The sequence below is a fragment of the Ictidomys tridecemlineatus genome, chromosome 15 (assembly GCF_052094955.1).
Source record: "Ictidomys tridecemlineatus isolate mIctTri1 chromosome 15, mIctTri1.hap1, whole genome shotgun sequence".
Lineage (NCBI taxonomy): Eukaryota > Metazoa > Chordata > Mammalia > Rodentia > Sciuridae > Ictidomys > Ictidomys tridecemlineatus.
In genome coordinates this window covers 2138216-2160645 of record NC_135491.1, presented here as the reverse complement: position 1 = coordinate 2160645, position 22430 = coordinate 2138216, and the positions used below count along the sequence as shown (strand labels likewise).

The 22430-nt window shown below is 56.8% G+C and overlaps 1 protein-coding gene across 2 annotated transcripts; it reads left to right on the top strand.

The window, feature by feature from the left end:
* Positions 1–892: 892 nt before the first annotated feature.
* Positions 893–22354, top strand: Brsk1 (BR serine/threonine kinase 1). Of its 2 annotated transcripts, XM_005341572.4 has the most exons (19): positions 893–1363; positions 2929–3023; positions 3102–3187; positions 4797–4937; positions 9409–9525; positions 9599–9632; positions 9710–9778; positions 13122–13268; positions 13728–13759; positions 14079–14249; positions 14702–14799; positions 15004–15163; positions 15393–15453; positions 15845–16214; positions 16645–16693; positions 16812–16935; positions 17548–17746; positions 18789–18878; positions 21696–22282. In XM_005341572.4, exons 1-19 carry the CDS (start codon positions 1228–1230, stop codon positions 21851–21853), a joined length of 2337 nt encoding a protein of 778 aa, XP_005341629.4. In that variant the 5' UTR covers positions 893–1227; the 3' UTR covers positions 21854–22282. The 2 variants fall into 2 exon arrangements, with proteins under 2 accessions (XP_005341629.4, XP_040135828.1); XM_040279894.2 differs by lacking the exon at positions 893–1363 and having other exon boundaries at positions 3102–3191; positions 21696–22354.
* The last annotated feature ends 76 nt before the right edge of the window (positions 22355–22430 follow it).

The window sequence follows — 22430 nt, the reverse complement described above, 5'->3', positions numbered from 1 at the left end:
ATATATATATATATATATATATATATATATATATATATATATTGGAGCTCAGGGGATTCAGAAAGTTTCTCTGTAGGAGCAGGAGAATCCAAAAGCACCCTGAGATGTAGGACCCTAATGTTGATGAAGATACAGCTTAGCCAAGGAGCATAGGGTGGGTGATCTTGGGGGACCTGGGGAACAGAGACCAGTCTTGGGTCAGCACCCTTCTCTGCCTCTGCCTCCCCCTCTTCTTGCCTCCAGTTTGTCCCCATCTTGCCCAGCACTGGTTCCTCACCTGTGTGTCCCCTTTATGTCCCCTATTAGTCCCCACTCATGTCCCTCTTTTTGTCTCTCTGCATTTGTCTTGTCATCACGTCTGTTTTTCTCCATATCACACCCCCACCCCTGCTGGCCCCTGTCCCTGTCTCTATGACCTTCCTGCTGACCAGTCCCTCTTTTCTGTCTCAGCCCCTGCCTGCCCAGCACTTCATCTCTCTCTCTCGCCTCACCCCTGCCTTTGGTGGTCCGCTGTCTCTTCTTTGTGTGCCTCCATCTCTGCCCGTCTGTGAGCTCCATCTCTCTCTCTCCATCCTTCCCTTCATCTTCTCCCCTCCTGTATCCCTATCCCTGGCTCCTCCTGCATCCCTGTCTTCTCTGGCATCCTCTCTCTTCCTGCATCCTCCACCCCTCCCAGCATCTTCCTACCTCCTCTCCATCCCTCCAGCTCCCAGGCCCGCCCCTCGCCACCCCCTCCCCCCTCCGAAAGGGTTAACTTTGGGGAAGGGCCCGGAGTCCCCGGATGGTGATGTCAGCGTGCCGGAGAGAAAGGACGAGGTGGCGGGGGGAGGCGGAGAGGAGGAGGAGGCGGAGGAGAGAGGGCGCGTGGGGGGGCGGGGGGGACCTCGGCCTGCAGCATCCGCCGGCCCGCACCTCAGACCCCCCCGGCGCGGGGAGGCGCAGGAAGGGGGGGGCGGCCAGGGACCGGCTGGGGAGGGGGGGCCGCGCAGCCCCCCCGGGTCATGCTGACTCCCGGGGCCTGACCCCCCCCTGGGCCAGCCCCCCCTCCCCCAGCTCCTCGGCCCGCCGACCCGGGGGGCCCAGCCCAGCCCCCTGGGGACCCCCGGAGAGGTGGGGAGCAGCCGGGGGGGCCGGGACGGAGCTGTCGCCGGCCCCCACCGGAGGAACGGGGCGACCGGCCGCAGGGGGGGCGGCCGGGGGGCCGGCCGGGCCGGAACCAAGGGCACCATGTCGTCCGGGGCCAAGGAGGGCGGTGGGGGCTCCCCCGCCTACCACCTCCCCCACCCACACCCACACCCACCCCAGCACGCCCAATATGTGGGCCCCTATCGACTGGAGAAGACGCTAGGCAAGGGACAGACAGGTGAGTCCAGCAGAGCGGATACCTGCGGCCCCCCGGCAGGGTGCAGGTAGGGGCAGCGGGAGGGACCTGGGTACTAAGAGGGCAAGGGCTGTCCAGACCCTTGGGTCCTTCATAGAAAAGGGACTTGGTGGCCAGACTTGCAGGACCCCAGGATAGAGGGGGTGGGGACTCAGTTGGGGGGGGCGCCTGGAGGAGAGGAGGCAGGGGCCTGGACTCCTGGGTCTGAGGAAGGAAGAGGGTCTGGACTCATAGGTTTGAGAGTTGGGGCCCAAATGCTCCAGCCCCACTGGGGCAGAGGTTGGAGGGGGTCCAGGGCACAGTGGGGACGGAGGCGGTGCGGATGTGGGGCTGGCTGGTTCTGGGAGCTCAGGCAGTGCTGCAGTACAGCCGCAGGCTGGGTGGAGGAGCTCCCATCCCCGGAGCCTCTTTCCTCCCACTGCCCTCTGATCTAGGGCCTGAGCTAAGCAGGCGGCCAGTTGGGGTGACAGGCGTTGGGGGGTAGGCATTCTGCCCCTGCCGTGGCATGCTGCTCTGTGTGGAAACAGGAGGGAAAGGTGGCGAGGTGGGCTCCGGAGAAGGTGCATCTCCCAGGAGGGGCCCTGGCAAGGGGAATCAGCCTTTGCTGTTGCTAAACACTGGCTGCTGCCCACTGCCTCCTTGCTTCTGGATGGATGGGAGTGAGATTGGTACCCACACCAGTGTCCCAGGGCAGTGGAGCAGGGTCCTTGTGAAGCTAGGGTCAGAGCCTAAGACAGGAAGTGGAAAGGTCCAACCTCCAGATCCTGATTCTAAGAATGTGAAGGTCTTGCTGACCTGAATTCCTGAGCCCTGAGGGAGAGGAAGAAGGGGTCAGGAAGCTGGACACCTGGTCTGAGGGAGGAGGGTGAGCTCTGGAGCCCTGGGTCTGGGGGAGGAGGGACTGCCTCTGTGGTTTGGGGAACTTAGGTCCAGGAGTTAAGGAATCTGGGAAGAGGAATGGGCTGGGACGGACATACCCTTGGTGTTTGTGTGATTTCACCTATGGCTGCTATCAAAACAAGATTGAAAAAGAATTGAGAAATCAGGTTTTGGAGATGCAAAGTCTGGGATGTTTGGGGTAAGGGAAAATATGAGATCATATTCTTTGGGAGATGTCGGGTTTGCAAATGATTGATAGGCAGAGAACCCAAGGCATCGTGGGGTCACAAGAATAAAAGAGGTTCCATGGGGAAGAGAATGACGGAAACAGTGGAGAAAGAGAAGATGTAAGGATGAACATAGGCAGGCGTGCCTGAAGGACAGGATTGGGGCGGGAGCCCAGGGGAGGCTGGTGGAGGGGACAGTCAGGTGGAGGGGACAGGGAGTGGATGAGTGGACAGTCAGAACTGAATTGGGCCCATGGAGCGGGAGGGCTTGTGCTTTGTGGGGATGGCAGCTGTGAGCCTGTGGGAGTTCAGGTCAGGGCAGTTCAGGCTGCTGCTAAACAACCTGCAGGGAAGGAGGAGGAAACAGAGTGGAGAAGGGGCCTAGGAACTGGAGGGAGAGGGCTGCAGAGAGCACCCCACACTTCTGACCTGCTCCCCCAGGGCTGGTTAAACTCGGGGTCCACTGCATCACCGGCCAGAAGGTTGCCATCAAGATTGTGAACCGGGAGAAGCTGTCGGAGTCAGTGCTGATGAAGGTGTGTGGTGGGGCATCCTGTGGGCTGGGACAGGTTGGGAGGCCATGCTGACCTTGCTTTCTGCATCCTGGCCCTTAGGTGGAACGGGAGATCGCCATCCTGAAGCTCATCGAGCACCCTCATGTCCTCAAGCTCCACGACGTCTACGAGAACAAGAAATATTTGTAGGTATTTATAGACACCCAGCCCCCTTCTCCCTCCCCAAGTTGCCAGGGTGAGACCTCCAGAGAGGGCCTAGAGGAGCCTGGGAAAACTTGGGCTCTTAGACTGGATGCCTCAGGCCCAGCCCCTGCCTTGCTGCAAGGAGACTGCCCCAGGGTACACCTGCCAGCCCTTGGCACTCCTGATGACTTGTGAGGGGCCTGGCCCTGGCAAAAGGACAGCAGGCCGAGTTGCTCTGCTTCCAAGCACAAGCCAGGCTACCCCTGGGCTTCTGAGGTCAGACAAAGTGGGGCGCGTTCATGGTGGCATGGCCATGGACCTGAGTGACGTGACGGGGTGGAGCTGAGCCTCCCACTGCTCCCCAGCCCCAGCCCCTCATGCTGCTGCACTACAGAGAATATTCTCTCTTGGGCATTTGGGTGCTGAAGCCAGAGCTCCTCACCAAGGCAGAGTCCCTTGTTGGCTAAGGCAGTAAAGCCAAGCCCAGAGGAGCGTCCCAAACTCGCACACGCTCTGGAGCATGGAAGACCCCGCTCCCTTCCCTCAGTCCAGGTGCCATGGCTGGACACTCCAAAATGGGCCTGCTTAGGAGTTCTGAGTCAGTATCTCAAAGCTGCCCCCTGGAAAGGATGGGGCAGGATCCAGCTGTCCTGGCTCCAGAGAATGGACCTCTTTGTCTAGAATCTGGTGGCCCAAAGGACAGCTGGACTGGGCAGCAGTAGAAGGGACAGATCTCCTGCCCCTACCACCCAGTCCCCTGGATGCAGTGACTTCAATATCCATCGGATGCTTGGACTGGATTCCCCAGTCAGGATGCTACCCTGGCCCCCAATGCTCATGGGAATTGTAGTTCTCACGCCTCCTCAGGTGTGGAGATGGGAGGCCCATTGTCTCAGCAGGTGGAGTTACCACTCCCACTCCACTGGCAGCATTGGAGGAGGGCCCAGGGAGTTTGGGCTCCACCCTAGAATCTTGGCTGTCCTGGCTGTATTGAGCTTTTGCTTCCCAGGAGGTGATGGGAATTAGAGCTGTAACCTCTCAGAGCCTGATGGGATTTGAAGTCTTGAGACTCCAGGTGGCTGATGGGAACTGGCACTCTACATGGCAGAGACACGTGGGAGTTGGCAGTTTTTAACCTCACAGCCTCATGGGAGTGGTAGTCTGTCTACCAGTGGTGCACACTGCAATCGCTGCTGCCCAGGAGTGAATGAGAATTTGGGTCTCTTCATCTCAGAGGCTTCTGGGAGTTAGAGGGGTGACTCTCCAGGGTCTAAGGGTAGTAGGGCATTGATTTCCTAGGGGCCTCTGACCTCAGGTGCCAATGGAGCTGCCTTATCTCCCGAAACACCTAGGAGTCAAAGTGTAGCTCTTCCTGAAGTGGACATGGGAGCCACTGCTGCCCAGGGCTAGTGGAAATTGTTTGGGTTTCCTAGAGACTAGTGGAAATTGGACTTATTTGTCCCAGAGACTCGTGGGAATTGGAGTGTTTTCATTCCAGGGACTCATGGGAATTGGGGCTCTCTGATTTTCAGGGGCCAATGGAAGAGGGAGCCCAGGCCCTTGGGTCCTCCACATGCCCCTTCCAGCCCTCTGCCCACTCTGTACCCTCAGGTACCTGGTTCTGGAGCACGTCTCTGGAGGAGAGCTGTTTGACTACCTGGTCAAGAAAGGGAGACTGACACCGAAGGAGGCGCGGAAGTTCTTCCGCCAGATCGTGTCGGCACTGGATTTTTGCCATAGCTACTCCATCTGGTGAGGGGCAGTGTGGGGGGAGGCTGCCCTGGAGGGGCCTGGAAGGGCTGCCCTGGGGCCACATAGGAGGTGGTGTAGAAGCCAGTGTGGTCAGCCCAGGAAGACGTCTCTTCCCTTTTGTATGTTCTTAAGACACAACTCACAAACCATAAGGTTCACCTTTATTTAAGTTTACAGTTCAGTAGATTTTTTTAAAAATATTTCTTTAGTTGTTGACGGACCTTTATTTTATTTATGTGTATTTGGTGCAGAGAATCGAACCCAGTGCCTCACGCATGCTAGGCAAGTGCTTCACCACTGAGCCACAGCCCCAGTTCAGTAATTTTAATGCATTTGCAGTGCCATGCATCACTGCTGTGTGACTTTACAATATGGACATCACCCCAGACCCACTAATTAGTCACTCCCCACTGTTGCCACCAGCACCCAGTCCCCTGCGTTTGTCTCAATGGCTTCACTCTTCTGAACTTTTCCTATAAATAGAATTACACAGCTTAGGCTTCAGGTGTCTGGCTTAAGATGGTCCATGTTATAGCATGTCATTTGTTCCTTTCTGTGAGCAAGTAATATTCCGTGGGATGGATGGGTCATCTTTCTTTCTCCATTCATCCATTAGCAGGCCTTTCGGGTTTTCCCCTTCTTGACGGTATCAGAACACTCATGTCTAAGCTCCTGCATATGCCTGTGCTTTGGTTCTCCTGGGTACATTCCTAGGAGAACTGCTGGATGATATGGTGACTCTGGTCTTGAGAGGGACTGTCAGGCTGCCTTCCACAGTGGGCCCAAGCCCTGCACATACTGACCAGCACAGCGGGCCCCAGCCCTGCACATAATGACCAGCACAGTGGGCCCCAGCCCTGGACTTACTGACCAGCACAGCGGGCCCCAGCCCTGCAATATTGACCAGCACAATGGGCCCCAGCCCTGGACTTACTGACCAGCACAGTGGGCCCCAGCCCTGCACATACTGACCAGCACAGTGGGCCCCAGCCCTGCACATACTGACTAGCACAATGGGCCCCAGCCCTGGACTTACTGACCAGCACAGTAGGCCCCAGCCCTGCACTTACTGACCAGCACAGTGGGCCCGAGTCCTGCACTTACTGACCAGCACAGTGGGCCTGAGCCCTGCACTTACTGACCAGCACAGTGGGCCCCAGACCTGCACATATTGACCAGCACAGTGGGCCTGAGCCCTGCACTTACTGACCAGCACAGTGGGCCCGAGCCCTGCACTTACTGACCAGCACAGTGGGCCCCAGCCCTGCACTTACTGACCAGCACAGTGGGCCCCAGCCCTGCACATATTGACCAGCACAGTGGGCCCAGCCCTGCACTCACTGACCAGCACAGTGGGCCCCAGCCCTGCACTTACTGACCGGCACAGTGGGCCCCAGCCGTGCACTTACTGACCGGCACAGTGGGCCCCAGCCGTGCACTTACTGACCGGCACAGTGGGCCCCAGCCGTGCACTTACTGACCGGCACAGTGGGCCCCAGCCGTGCACTTACTGACCGGCACAGTGGGCCCCAGCCGTGCACTTACTGACCGGCACAGTGGGCCCCAGCCCTGCACTTACTGACCGGCACAGTGGGCCCCAGCCCTGCACTTACTGACCGGCACAGTGGGCCCCAGCCCTGCACTTACTGACCGGCACAGTGGGCCCCAGCCCTGCACTTACTGACCGGCACAGTGGGCCCCAGCCCTGCACTTACTGACCGGCACCTGCTGTTTCTGTCCTTCGCTCATCGCCCTCCTAGTGGACATGAAGTGTTGCTCATCGTGGTTTTGCTTTCAAGCTTCATGGTGATTTCTCATGTTGGCATCTTATTGCATGCTTACTGGCCATTTGTATATCTTCTTTTTTATTAATTTTTTGTTTTTTTGTTATACATGACTGTAGAATGTACTTTGACATATTACCCATACATGGAGCATTACTTCCCACTCTTGTGGTTGTAGGTGATGTGGAGTAACACTGGTTGTGTATTCATATATGAATGTAGGAAAGTAGTGTCTGATTCAGTCCACCGTCTCTTCTGTGCCCATCCTCCCCGTGTATCTTCCTTGGAGATATGTCTGTTCAGATTCTTTGCCCATATTTTAGCTATTTTAAAAATATGTTCAGTCTTGGCTGGGCCCGGTGGCATAGGCTGAAATCCCAGTGGCTCTGAGGCTGAGACAGGAGGATCACAAGTTCAAAGCCACCCTCAGCAAAAAAGTGAGGCACTAAGCAACTCAATGAGACCCTGTCTCTAAATAAAATATAAAGTAGGGCTGGTGATGTGGCTCAGTGGTGGAGTGCCCTGAGTTCAATCCCCTGGTACCCCCGCAAAAAAAAATGTTTAGTCTTTTGTAAAAATATTTTTTTAAGGGCTGGGGTTGTGGCTCAGTGGTGGAGGGGTTGCCTACCATGTGTGAGGCACAGGGTTCGATTCTCAGCACCACATAAATAAATAAATAAAATAAAGTTCTTATGTCAGTCTGCAACTAGAATATATATATATATACACACATACATACATATACATTTTTAAAAAATAGTTGATGGACCTTTATTTTTATTAGGGAAATTTTTTATATATATATATATATATATATATTTTTTTTTTTTTTTTTTTTAGTTGTACACAATACCTTTACTTTGATCATTTGTTCTTATGTGGTGCTGAGGATCGAACTCAGAGCCTTGCACATGCTAGGCGAGTGCTCTACTGCTGAGCCACAACCCCAGTCCTTTTAAGGGAATTGTAACAATTTTTTACTCTAGGAAGAAGAGATAACTCAAGAAATAACTTTTTTTTTTTTTTTTTAGTACTAGGAATTGAACTCAGGAGCACTTTACCACTGAGCTACATGCCCAGTCTTTCAATTTTTTATTTAGAGACAGGGTCTCACTGAGTTATTTAGGGCCTTGATAAGTTGCTGAGGCTGGCCTTGAACTTGTGATCCTCAAGATCCACATGTGTACTCTCAGCCTCAGCCTCCTGAGCTGCTGAGAGTACACATGTGCCACCCACCACCCCCACCCCCGCAACAACATTTTAAAATTTTGATTCGTTGATTAATTTTTTCTTTTACAGTTTTTTTTTTCTGTACAGTTTTAGAAACCTTTCTCTGAAGACCACTCAGATTTCCACCTGTACTTTCTTCTAGAAGTTGTAGGTTCAACTTTTTTCCCTTTCCTTTTCTTCTTTTTAATTTTTTTTTTTTTTGTAACACGGATTGAACCCAAGGGTCCTTAACCACTGAATTTCAGCTCTAGCCCTTTTTACTTATGTATGTATTTATTTTGAGACAGGGTCTCCCTGAGTTGCTTAGGGCCTCTCTTATGTTGCTGAGGCTGGCCTTGAACTTGTGGTCCTCCTGTCTCAGCCCCCAAGCTGCTGGGATCACAGGCATGGGCCACCATGCCCGGCTCTAGGTTCAGCCCTTCATTTATGTCTGGTAAATGGTGTGAAGTAAGGGGTGGAGTTCATTTTTTGGCATATGAACGTCCACAGGAGGAAATCATCTTTTCCTCACTGAATTGTCTCCAGTCCCCAAAACAAGATATTAACTACAGGGCTGGGGATGTGGCTCAAGCAGTAGCGCGCTCGCCTGGCATGCGTGCGGCCCGGGTTCAATCCTCAGCACCGCATACCAACAAAGGTGTTGTGTCCGCCGAAAACCAAAAAATAAATATTAAAAATTCTCTCTCTCGTTCTCTCTTAAAAAAAAAAAAATTAACTACACAGCATTTTTATGATTACCTAAAGTGCAGAGAGGAAACCCTCACCTTCCAGCCTCCTTGATTTGCACTCCATCCCCTTGGGATGTTCTGGAGGTGGAGCGGACATCAGGGTGGAGGGGCTCACACTTGGGGTAGAGCTGATGGTTTTAATAAGCCCCTCCTTGCTAACCCAACACTGTCGACCCTGACATCCAGGACTCTGGCCTCTAGGGGGCGGTGTTCGCCGAACACTCAGCCTGACCTGGTCCTGGACTTTTCCAAATAGGAACTGCGGTCCTACAGCCCCCTCTCCACTCCCAGACACTGACCTTAAGCCTTAAGGAGTCGCCCAGGATTGGGAGGGTCCTGAGGGAGGGATGACCAGCTTGGGATGGAAGGTTCTTCTTTATTCAGTGGGATATATTTTGACATTGTGGAGAAGCAGCTCAATTTTCACCCTACTTAACCTCAAAATATCTCCCTTTGCACCTGCTTAAATGAGTGTGCATAGAGTGATACCACGTCTGGGATCACCTGCAAAATGTCCCTGGGGAGGTGGGAGTGTGCAGGCCTAGATGAGGTCAGGTTGGCCAGTGAGGTACTGACCAGCAGGCCAGTTGGGTGCATGGGGCAGCTTTAGACTTTGGGGAATGTTGTGATTGTCCTAAAAAGGTGCCAGAAGTGTCCCATTTGGAGCTAGTGAGTGGGGCCTGGGCTTCCTGGGAGGCAGCGAGGCTCAGCTCCACCTGCCTTTCTCAGCCACAGGGACCTGAAGCCAGAGAACCTGCTGCTGGACGAGAAGAACAACATCCGCATCGCGGACTTCGGCATGGCGTCCCTGCAGGTGGGGGACAGCCTCCTGGAGACCAGCTGCGGGTGAGTGGGGTGGCTCCTGGGTCCCTGGGGAGGGGCTGGGGCCACCCGAGGCTCACTCTGCTCTCGCTCTCAGGTCCCCCCATTATGCATGTCCGGAGGTGATCAAGGTGAGTGAGGGGTAGGGGTGGGGGCGGGGGAGCAGGGGCAGCGGGGAGGGGACCAAGCTCAGCCCTTCTCCTTCCAGGGGGAGAAGTACGACGGCCGCAGGGCGGACATGTGGAGCTGTGGCGTCATCCTGTTCGCACTGCTCGTGGTAAGTGTCCCTCGCTGCTTCTGCCCGGCGGGGGGGGGGGGGGGCTGAGAACCTCACATCCATCCTTGCCTCTGGGGGTGGTGGGAAGGTGTGCGCCAACCAACAGACCAGGTCCTGGAGCAGCCCTCTGTGCCCGAGCTGGCCTTCCAGTCACGGGACTGTGGAGGGTTGAGGGAAGTCCCCAGAGGGGAGGAGGCACCCAGGAGCAGCTGGAGGGCTTGGGACAGGGCTGTCCCTGGCTGGGTCCCGGGCACTGCAGTGTTGTAATAACTGGTGTCATGGGGCTGTGGGCTGCCAGGGGCTCCTAACACAGGGCTTTGCACCGCTCTTCCCTCTGCCCAGGCCACTTCTGTCCCTGCTGGCTCTGCTGCTCACCTAGTAAACATGTAGACTTTTCAAGCCCTCAGCTCCATGGCCACTTCTCCCAAGAGTTTCCCTTGGCCTCTGCACCCCCGTGATGTCACAGCCCCTGCAGTCAGCAGTGTCTTTTTTCTGGCAACTGTCAGTGTCACTGTGTTTCCTGCACAATGCCTTCATCCATGTCCCCCTTCCTTTCTCTCTCAGAAGCTCCCAAGGTCGGGGCCCATGTCAGGCCTTTATTCTTTGTACGATTTGTTGTTTTGTCGGCTGATCTTTGCAACCCCAGGGCTGGTACATGTGAACCCTGACGTATGCAGCATGCATCAATAAGTGAGCTGCTCTGTGCAGGAACATTCCGCTCAGCAGTCCAGAGAGGGGAAGTGGCCGGCACAGGGCACACAGCTGATCAGTGGCAGGCCTGGGATCAACCTCTGGTCTCTTAACCACTAGGCTTTGTGGCCAGCACCACGGGGAGTGAGGCCAGTCAGGCACTGCCTTCCTGGGGCTCAGAGCCCTGTGGGGGAAAAGCAGAGGCCCCCGGGCGGCCACCTAAGTGCACCCACGCGTTCCGCCTTCTACAGCCAGTGGTGAGAGGCCAAGTTCAACTCTGCTCCCTTCCCTTGGGCAAGCACTTTCCTCTCCCAGCCACACAGTGGGAATCATCCTGTACCTGCATCGAGAGGGTTTCAGTCCAGTGCTGCACCCTGAGCCCGGGGTGGCGCTCAGTGATCATGAATGACCATGGTTTGCCACCGTCGTGGAAGCACAGGTTGCATAATGCAAATGCACCTCTCAGAGCTTAGCTGTAACCCCAAATCAGCCCCTGAGGACTTCTAACGGTGGCCCTCTGGACATGCACAGAGCAGAGATCTGAGTGGCCCAGCCCCCACCCGGCTGCAGGAGCCCAGGCAAGGCTGACCCGGGACCTGTTTTGGCTCTTACCCTGTACACAGTCCGTCCCACAATCTCTTTGCGTTTTGTGGCTTTTGTTGACTTCCCTGTTTAACGTGGCCCCCGAGCACCATGCTAGGATCCCCGAGCACAGGGAGCCTGCAGTGAGCCTCTCAGGGGACGCCTGGGTCGGAGGAGCTTCCTGCAGGTGTGACAGTGTCCATGGCCATGAGCTCAGTGTCAGTGACACAGTATGTATCAAAGGTGTCTGGGAACAGAAACACACAAAGGCAAGCTAAGGGAGGGGCTGACAGGAACGTCTTCCCGTCGGAGCCTGGTCCCCGCTCACGGAGCCACCTTCAGGGTGGCTTCCTGCAGCAGAGCCGTGAGGGTCAGCTGTGTGGTCACTGTTTCTTTGTTGTTTTGTTTTGATGTATTTGTTTCTTTAGTTATGTGGTGCTGAGAATCGAACCCAGGCCCTGACATACATGAGGCAAGCTCTTAACCACTGAGCTACAGCCCCAGCCCCTCCTGGCAGGATCATCACGGCCTTGTCACAGAGAGGACGAAACTGAGGCTCCATACTAGGCATTAGGCTCCGGGGCCAAACCCAGGCTTCTTGACCCCAAGGGTGGCATCCAGGGCTCCCTCTCCTGCCTGCACACACCCTGAGCTCTCCGTCCACAGATTCCAGTACTGGGGCAGCCGAGCACTTGGGACACATAGGAAAGCCCTCGGGTTCACAATCTTCTCCAGCGAGTGCTTGCTTCTTGTCTTTGACACCACAGCCGGCCCTGCTGTGCCTCAGATCCCTACCCTGCTCCGCACCTGCGTCCCCACCTGTCTCACTCCACAGGTCCATTTGTTCACTGTCTGTCTCCCTCCAAATGCAACTGCTGCTCACTCAGCCACTGCTGCTTGGTACCTGGGCGTGTGTGTGTGGCACCTGCCACTGTCCCAGCCAGAGCTGCATGCAGGAAGGATGTGGTCTTGTCCTCTGTGCCATCTCTAGTGAATTGGCCAGGAGTGGGGATACGCAGGGCGCAGTTGTTGGATGTGTAACAACAGCCCGTGGGTGTGGAAGCCCCACTGTGAGCCCTGCGCTGTACTGAGCAGCTCATCTGACGCCGTCCCTGAGGCGGATAATGTCACTGCCCACTGCTGTTTCCAGAGAAGTGGTGCTACCTCCCAAGGTCACACAGCTGTCAGCAGCAACACAAATATGCAAAGGTGGGCACCAGCAACCACACTGGCTGCTATGAACTGCCTGTCTGTGAGGCCCCTGTTACCCACTGCCACCTACCCCTGCGGTGCCAGCCCTGCCTCTCCTCGGTCACTCTTGTCACCTGTGGTCCTTATGCATGCCTTCCTGGGCACACGTTCTTCCTTTCTCTTTTGGTGTCCTAGGGCTGCTGTAACAGATCACCACAAAAATAGGTGTAGGGTACCTTCCAGCAGTTCTGGAGATCAGAAATCCAAACTCCGGGAGTCAGCAGAGCCGCACCCCCCCACAGGGCTGGGCAGGACTCCTGCCTCACCTCTTGAATGACGGTGTTTATCATCGTCACAGAAGGGGTCGTCCCCCTCCCCGAGGACACTGGCTACTGGATCTGGGGCTCAGTCTCACCCTGGTCTCGGCTTCAGGGGCTCCTTCCGCGAGAAGCCACACTCACTATCGTCACAGGATGGCTGTTGCTCACTGCTCTGGTCTGCAGTGTGACCTCTAGCAGGGCAGGGGCTCATTTTGTTCACTGAGGGACCCTGGCTGGACACACACGTTCCCCTTGCCATGAATAAATGAATGAACGAACTAATGAAGGGGAGAAACCTGCATTCAAGGAATGGCCCCCAAACTGCATTCCAGCCTCTTGAGCGCTGGTGCCTGACTGCCCCTTGTGAGGGCCCGCTCTACTGTTGAGCACAGTGCATCCGCCGGCCTGGGGCCAACCGCCAAGCTTCTCTGGGCCTCAGTTTCCCCGTCTGCAAAGCAGACCTGTGCTCGAGGTGGAGGTGAAACGCGGATGCCCCTCGAGCGCTGAGACCCGCACAAATCCTGAGCTCTGCCTAAAGGGTTCTGTTATGTCTCGCGCAGGGGGCTCTGCCCTTTGATGACGATAACCTCCGCCAGCTTCTGGAGAAGGTGAAACGGGGCGTCTTCCACATGCCCCACTTCATCCCTCCAGACTGCCAGAGCCTCCTGAGGGGGATGATCGAGGTGGAGCCGGAAAAAAGGCTTAGCGTGAGTTGCGGGGACCTGCAGAGGTGCGCGGTGGAGGGTGGAGACAGCATCCCTAGAGGAGTCACAGAAAGGGGTTCATGGATCTGCCATTAATCCTTGGGGTGATGGGGGGCGGGTCGCTACCTGAGCCGCAGCCAGAGGTCCAACAAAATCCGCACCTTGAAACTGCAGAGGAGGGAGTGCAAGGTTGGACCAAGGAGCCCCTGGCAGAGGAAGGGCGCATGCACTGACTGGCCCAGTCGAGACCGCGCAGGGGCGAGAGGAATGGCACTGCGCATGCGGTAGTAGGGCCTCGGGTGCGTAAAGTGATGCTTAGTCGCCACTAGGTGGAGAAATATATGGCATCCTGACCCTGGCGGGCGTGGGCATGGTCAGGAGTCTTTCTCAATCAACTTTTAATTGCACACCTACTGTGTGCACACCACCTCACTTCTGCTTCTCTGCAATTCCTCCTCACAGCTGGAGCAGATTCAAAAACATCCTTGGTATCTGTGAGTAAGGGGCAACTGGACAATTGGGTCCCTGGGGAAGGAAAGGATAGTGGCCAAAACAGGGGGCGAGAGGGTGGGGTATCTGCTACAGTTCCTGAATGACAAAGGACTAGGGACTCAGATTTCTGGGAGCTGGGGGAGGAGTCCGCAGGTGGAGAAGGGGCTTGGGGCTCAGCCTGGGTCAGGGAGGTGGGGCTGGGGACCCAGGGCGTTGGGATCCTGAGAGAGGAGCAGGCTGAGGCCCAGGACTCTGCGTCTAGGATGAAGAAGGCCCCATCGCGAATACCGGTTTCCTGATAATGTCTCTCCCCATCTCCAGGGGCGGGAAACACGAGCCAGACCCGTGCCTGGAGCCAGCCCCAGGCCGCAGGGTAGCCATGCGGAGCCTACCTTCCAATGGAGAGCTGGATCCCGACGTCCTGGAGAGTATGGCGTCACTGGGCTGCTTCAGGGACCGCGAGCGGCTGCACCGCGAGCTGCGCAGCGAGGAGTAAGACCCTTTTGCCCCTGGTGCGCGCGTGGATCGAGCTGCTGCAGTTCCCGCAGCGCCGGCAGGGGGCGCTGGGGCCTCGTGCGCACGAAGACCCCAGAGAGGGGGTGTGCTTGACAGCTCCAGCGTGGGAGTACTGAGATCAGCCTGGAAAGTATTAGATGGGAAAGTAAATAGATGCGGAGACAGGCCTGGACAGCGCCTTCCCTCTATAGTACTTACGAGCACTTATTAAGAACCCAGGCGTTAGGTATTATTGTTATTAGAGTTTTACAAAACTGTCTTGCACTGAACCGTGGCAGACCAACCCTACTGATACCCAGAAACCCGCACCACAGGCCTAATTGCTGACTGGGACTGAGCCCCAAAAGCCACTGCAGTTGAGGGGATGCGGCCTCTGAGCCCATTTCTGACCTCAGCTCTCTTCTCACCTCCTCCCTCCTCCGACTTAGGGAGAACCAAGAAAAGATGATATATTACCTGCTGTTGGATCGGAAAGAGCGATATCCCAGTTGTGAGGACCAAGACCTGCCTCCCCGCAACGATGTTGGTGAGAGGGGACCCCGGGATTCCCGAGGGAGGAAGCCCCTGCAGGCCCTGGGCTTCTGGGCTTAAACAGCTGGACGCTTAGGAAGACCCTTTTCTGCTCTGAGCCTGCGTGTCCCCACCTGTGCGTTTACAAGGCAGTTATGTAAGTGCTGTGTCCCGCTGGGCACATCCAGCCACTGACTGGGCTGAAACTCTTGACCCTCAGACCCGCCACGAAAGCGTGTGGACTCCCCAATGCTGAGCCGGCACGGGAAGCGAAGGCCGGAGCGCAAGTCCATGGAAGTTCTGAGCATCACGGATGCTGGGGGTGGTGGCTCTCCGGTGCCCACCCGACGGGCCTTGGAGATGGCCCAGCACAGCCAGAGGTGGGAGCGCCCGCCCTCTCCAGGAGGACACTAGGTCCCCGGGTGTGGAGGGAGTACAAGTTCTAGACCCCACTCAGCCTCAAGTGTGGCGTGTGCTTGGGTCAAGGCACCTCCCTCTCTGCGCCCCCTTTCCTCATCTGGAAGGACTGTGGAAGTGAGAGGGAGAGAGGAAGTCTGAGCCTTTTGAAATCCTCTCAACCTTTTTTTTTTTTAATCTATCTGGAAACAGATCCCGCAGTGTGAGTGGAGCCTCCACGGGTCTGTCCTCCAGCCCTCTAAGCAGCCCAAGGGTAAGGCCAGGTCCCCAGGGAATCCAGAGAGGTCGGGGGTGAATCACTGTGTAGCAAAACTTGAGCAGCAAAGATGACAATCCGATGCAGCCTCCTAGTCCCTGGAGGGACAGAGGCCCAGGCGTCATCGAAGTCACATGGCCATTCCCACCTCCTTAGGATTGGGTTTTGGGTGTGTCTGAAGAGTTCATTTATTTACTTGGAAGAAGTTAACAGGGCTCACTGTGTGCCAGGCTTTGCCAGAGCACGTGGAGACTGTCCCTGCGCCGGGCCTCAGCCTCCAGGAGGGAACTCCCAAGACTAGAAGCCCCTGGCGGGTGGGCGGGTGCGGGCGGTGCGCCAGCGCCTCCTGGGAGTTGCAGGCGGCCCTCACCGGCCCGCTCCTCCGCAGAGTCCGGTCTTCTCCTTCTCCCCGGAGCCTGGGGCTGGAGATGAGGCCCGCGGCGGGGGCTCTCCAACTTCCAAAACGCAGACGCTGCCTTCCCGGGGCCCCAGAGGCGGAGGCGCCGGGGAGCAGCCCCCGCCCCCCAGTGCCCGCTCCACGCCCCTTCCCGGGCCCCCAGGCTCCCCGCGCTCTTCTGGGGGTACCCCCTTGCACTCACCCCTGCACACACCCCGGGCCAGCCCCACCGGGACCCCGGGGACGACGCCGCCTCCCAGCCCCGGCGGTGGCGTCGGGGGAGCAGCCTGGAGGAGTCGTCTCAATTCCATCCGCAACAGCTTCCTGGGCTCCCCTCGCTTCCACCGGCGCAAGATGCAGGGTATGGGTCTCTAGGGCTGGGGGCGCCGCCTGCTGAGTCCCAAAGTGGGGAAGGCGTGGGAGGGCTGGTCCCCAGGGATCTCCCGAAGAAGGCTGGCCTCGCAGGTTCTGGGAGCCGGTGAAGGGGATTCTGAGCAGAGGTGCAGGTGTTGAGAGAGGAGGCCAGCTTCCAGCCTTGGAGGAGGAGCTCACCTGAAGGACAGGCCCATCTTGCTCTGGCTCCCTTCCCATTAGTCCACGGCTGGCGAACTGCCCCAGGTGCCACAATGGCCTTATCTGAGAATTCTCCCGACTGCTTGGGTGTGGGTTTAGCTGTGGGAGACTAATGAGTATCCACTCCAGTCTGGAACCCCCTGGGAGGAGGTGGCTGCTGGCCATCAGGGTGATGGATGGACAGGTGTTGACCATGTTCCCTCCTTTTCCTTTTCCAGTCCCCACCGCTGAGGAGATGTCCAGCCTGACCCCAGAGTCCTCTCCAGAGTGAGTGGGACTGGGAAGGGGAGAGTGGGGCAAGGGGGTCCTCCACAGTGAGTGGGGTGGGTAGGGAAGCATGGGGACTTCATTCCCCTGTGCCCTGCTCCTGCTGTCCCCCACGCAGGCTGGCAAAACGCTCCTGGTTCGGGAACTTCATCTCCTTGGACAAAGAAGAACAGATATTCCTTGTGCTGAAGGACAAACCTCTCAGCAGCATCAAAGCGGACATTGTCCACGCCTTCCTGTCGGTGAGGGCTGCATCCAGCCTGGCCTCTCAGAGCCACAGAGCCTGGTGGCCATCCCAGACTGCCCTGACTTCTGGGCTCACGGGGTTCTTTTTCAGTCAGGTTTGCTCAGTGTGGGACAGGGAGGCAGGAAAGGGTTCTTGTGCCCAGAGACCTGTAGGTTCAAACCCAGATGACAGTTTCCCAGGCAGCCAGGGAGGTTTGCCATCCCCTGCCACCAGGCCTGAGATGGCAGGAGGAACTACTTTTCCCACCAGGCTTTGGGGCGGTCTCCTGCCAGAGTGCAGGTCTCTGCTCAGGGTGCTGATGGTGCTTGGAGTCTGGGGTGGTGGCTATCAGTGGTACTTTCGGAGGGAGGGAGCATGGATCTCTCGTGGTCTTAGAGCCTGGGGCTGTGGCATAAATATCAGTCTTCATAAAGCTGGGATTCAGCTGATCAGCTGAATACCACAATTACTCTAGGTTCTAGGGCAGAAGAAACCACGGTGCCAGCAAGCAGTGGCGCCTCCCAAGGCCTTTCCTGCGGCTCTTCCCCTGGTGGCTCATGGGACTTGTTCTCCTGGAGCACAGACAGTTGTAGGGTAGACACTCACTCCATCCTGGGTTGCCTTTCAGATCCCCAGCCTGAGTCACAGTGTGCTGTCCCAGACCAGCTTCAGGGCTGAGTACAAGGCCAGTGGCGGTCCCTCCGTCTTCCAGAAGCCCGTCCGCTTCCAGGTGGACATCAGCTCCTCTGAGGGTCCAGAGCCCTCCCCCCGCCGGGATGGCAGCAGTGGCGGTGGCATCTACTCCGTCACCTTCACTCTCATTTCCGGTGAGTGAGTCAGCAGGACTGCTCCCTGTGTTCCCTGTGTGTAAGACGTCTAGAGAGGAGAGTGGGCCAGGAGGGCAGCCAGAGGGAGAGGGCGTTGCTGCTCTGAGCTCCTTCTCTTCCCTGGGGAGAGTTTGCAATGTAAATAATGAGTGCATCCTTGGATGGAAGTTCCCCAGCAGCCTCTGGGGTGTTGGCAGTCACCTATATTACAGAAGAGAAAACTGAGCCCTGGGGAGGTAAATGGACTTGACCACGCCACACAATAAGCTGGGCAGAGCTGGGGCTCAACCTTGGCCTCCTGACCTCATGGTCCCCAGCAGAGCTCTTCCTGGGACTTTAAGATCCTAGATGAGAGGAAGACTAGCATGCTGCCCTTAAAGATCAGTCCCGAAGCAGCGCTGACATCACAGCCAATGGCAGCAGTCTCCCTGCTGAGCCTGGCTGCAGCCATGGCCAATCAAGAATGGGTCAAGAGATGGAAACCACAGGAAGGCCTTGCTCCAGCTCGGCTTGTTCCTGATCCTCGCTGTGGGAGCTTGGATAACAAGGGCCATCTCTGTTTGCTCTCCTCATCGCTGATCTTAACTGCACACCAGGAGAGAGAGAGAGAGCTCCAGAGGTTTCTAAAGCAGGCTGCAGGGGAACCCTGGGTGCCCCGACACTGGACAGAATTAGAGCCCTTTTTTTTCCCCTCCCCCTAAGACTAATAGGCAGAACTTTCTTCATTTTAATTTATTTTTTCTCCCACTCATTTTTCTCATGTGTCTGGCTCTTCAAGGCCTCAACTAGAAACAAATAAGCAACAGCTTCTATTTAAATAGAAGCCCACACCTGTTGTTATTTTAAGTTGAGGGTGTCTTAGTTTGAACAGTTCTTTAAATAGCAAGGTAGAGACCCATTTGCAAACCTGGTTCTATGCTGTCCCCACAGAGTGGGGAAGCTGAGGCTTAGAGGAGTCTTTGCTTGGTGGAGAGGCTGGGCTTTGCAGCCAGGAGGGCTTCCCTACCCTCCCAAGTCAGTGCTTCCTGTCGCCTGCCCCCAGGTCCCAGCCGACGATTCAAGCGCGTGGTGGAGACCATCCAGGCGCAGCTGCTGAGCACTCACGACCAGCCCTCTGTGCAGGCCCTGGCAGGTGGGTGGCAGGGCCCGTGGGTGGAGGCAGACAGGGCCTCAGGGTGAGGAAGCCAGCCCACCTGTTGGGCTTCTTGGCCCTCCATGTGTTGAGGCCTTGCCTTCTGAGCAGGTTCCCGAAGGCCGAAGCCAGAGAAGGGACCCCCGGCATCTGAATGCTGGCCTCCCGGAGTAGCCATGCAGCTGGGGGCAGTGGAACATCCTGGCACAGAGGTTCTGGACCTCTGCTCCGCAGGATGAGCAAGGCCCGTCATCCTGGTTTCCCTGGCACTGATGGGAGGTTCTGGGATGCAAGACTTTTAGTTGGAAACTGGGACAAATTGATGGTCCTCTTTGCAGGACTCAGATGTCACTGGCATTCGAGGATTCAGGCCTCAGCTGGCCCTGTTGCTAGGGTCTAGTGGTCTGTAGCAATCAGGGGGCGGAGCAGAGGCCAGGCCTCCCTCTGCAGGATTTGTTGCCAAAACGTCTTACTCCCTTTGAGCCGCGATAAGAAAATACCATGGGTGACTCTGAAACAGCAGAAATGCGTTGTCCCCAGTCTGGAGGCTGAAAGTCCAAGAGGAAGGCACTAACACACTCAGGGCCTGGCTGGCGTCCATCCCTGGCTCGTCGATGGCGCACCCTCAGTCCTCACTTGAGGGAAGGAGCAGAGGAGCTGCCCAGGTCTCTCACAAGGGCACCAACCCCATTCACATAGTCTCCGCCCCCATGACCTGGTCATCTCCCAAAAGCCATTTCCCTATACCATCACTTTGGGGTTGGGACTTCAGCAGACAAATCTGGGGGACACACCGTTCACACAGGTGTGCCTACCGTGGTACTGGTGAGGACGGGAGCTCCCGCTCAGGAAAGCAGGTCCCACTCCTGAGGCACTATGGCCTCTCCTGGACAGGGGTCCCACGAGACAGCAAGTGCAGGTGCCAGGCACACCATGGCCACCAGGGGACAGTCGCTTGCCCTGGGGAAGTCTGGCAGCAGGCGCCTCACAGGTCTCTCTGCTCCTTCTCAGCCTCTGTCCCCTGCCCCATGAATGGAAATAGGCAAAGGAGACCCAGCAATGGGGCAGGAGCCATGTGGCCTTGTCCCTGGAGAATGCTGGGTCCCAGGGTCAGGTCTTTGCTCTGGGACCTGAGACTCTTGACGGGGTGTCTTGCCCCTGGGTTAATAAGCACTGTTAACACATGGCATTCACTGAGCTGATGTTGGGGTGTACAAGGGCCACCATGCCTTCTGAGGCTCTAGGTACAGCGTACGCTTGCCTTCTGCACCCCTTAGAGCCTGCCTATGCTGCTCTGCCCATGGCCCCTTCCTGTGTATTCAGAGCCCATGACACTAGGCTGACCCTGACATTAACTGGAAAAGGTTCTTTTAAGGACTCATGTGGCCAAGTTGCATCTCCCCAGAGATTCCAAGATGATTTCCCCACCCGAGGTGCTTCACCTTAATCCAGCTCAGTCTCTTCTGCCCCATGGGGTAGCACAGTCAGGTTCTGACATTAGGATGTGGACATCGTTGGGGGCCAAGCCTTGAACAGCGCCCCGGGAGGATATCTGGCAGTGTCTGCAGGCATTTTTAGTTCTCTCAATTTGGGGGCAGGGAACACTAGTGGTGTCCTGTAGGCAGAGATCAGGGAAGCTGCCTCGCAGCACAGGGTTATCTAAGCCCTAAATGTCAATCATGCCACGCTGGTGCACACCAGCAATCCTTAGCTACTCTGGAGGCTAGGGCAGGAGGATCTCAAGTTCCAGGCCAGCCTGGGCAACTCAGCAAGACCTTTTGCAACTTAACAAAACCCTGTCTCAAAATAGAGAATTTTCAAAAAGGCTGGAAGTTGGGCATGGTGGTGTATGCCTGTAATCCCAGCAACTCGGGAGGCTGAGGCAGGAGGATTTCAAGTTTGAGGCTAGCTTCAGCACCTTATCAAGGCTCTAAACAATTTAGTAAGATGCTCTAAAAAAAAAGGTGGGTGGGGTGGGCTGGAGACTAGCTCAGTGGTAAAGCACCCCTGTGTTCAGTCCCCTGCACCACACATTCACACACACAATGCCCAGTCAGAAATCCTGTTCTCCTTGTGGGTGCTAGGGGGGGACCAGAGGGAAAATTAGGCCCATTGGTCCCGTTGCCAAGGAAAGGTGGCCTCAGCCACCAGGGGTCCCAAGAGGGCCCACCTTTCTTGTAAAGAAAATAGGGTGCCCTGGAAGCAGAGCTTCATGGGTTTGCTATGGCAATGAGGTACCCCCCGCTTCCTGTCCCCAGCCATCAGCATGTATTAGAGGAACCTGGTCTCCATCAGGGACCTCAAATAATGTTTCAGTCCCCCATGGAAATGGCTAGACTACCACCCTGCCATCAGCATCTGCACTGCAGTCCCCAGAGCAAGTAGCCTCCATCTGGGAAGGCCAAGTCCCACACGGGGTGGCATGAGTCAGGACGCCCAACCAGGAGGGCCTGGGACCCCCAAGCAACTTGCAGTGGCCCCCCGGCCCCATGCCCATGGAACTAGCCAGAGGTGAGGGTGACTCTGACCTGTGTTGCCCCAGCAGCTGCCCCTGAGAGTCCCTTGAAGCTGAAGGGGCCCAGGCCTCACTGGGACTAACTGGGCCATTTCCAAAGCCACAGGGGCTGCCGGGTGCTTCCCCACCTAGGAAAGCCAGGATGCGTCCCCTTGGCAGCCACATCAGGAGCTTGAAGTCCCACAGATGGAGAATAGGATTCTGCCCCAGCAGGATCTTGGGGCTGCTGAGACCAGCTGTTGGGAACGTCAGCCCTGGTCCAGCAGCCCTGGAACCCCACAAAACCTCTTCCTCCCTCACAGACGAGAAGAATGGGGCCCAGACCCGGCCTGCCGGTGCCCCACCCCGAAGCCTGCAGCCCCCACCCAGCCGCCCAGACCCCGAGCTGAGTGGCTCTCCCCGCCGAGGCCCCCCCAAGGACAAGAAGCTCCTGGCCACCAATGGGACCCCTTTGCCCTGACCCCAGGGGGCCGGGGAAGGAGGGGAGCCCCCTCCACCCCCCTTCCCTGCCCCCCAACTGTGAATCTGTAAATAAGGCCCAAGGAGTATGTTGGGAGGGGGGACACAAGACCGGCCTGGCCCTGTAGGGATGGGGCTCCCGGGCCATACCCAGCGGGGGGTGGGTTCTAGGGGGAAAAGGGATGGGGAGCCGTTTCTATTTTATTTATTGATTAATTTATTATTTTATTTATTGATCAAACTCTGCGTGGGGTGGGGGAGGGATGGGAGCTGGTTGGGGTGGCTTAGCAGATCCGGACAGGGCCCCTCTGTCCCTGTGTGTCCCCAACTCCCCATTCCCGGGCCCCTCCTCTCCTGGTCCTTCACCCCCCACCCCCCATCAACCTTCTGTACGGATTTGCTCTCCGGAAGGAATTCTGGTTTCGCGTGAGCCTGCCTGCGTCCGTGTCTCTGATTCCACCGGCGGCAACAAGAACCAATAATAAACAGCCTCCATCAGGGACAGCTGGCTGGCCTTGGCCTCGCTTCCTGGGTGCCCGGATGGCAGGACAGGCGGGCACCAGCATGTTGGCTCTGAC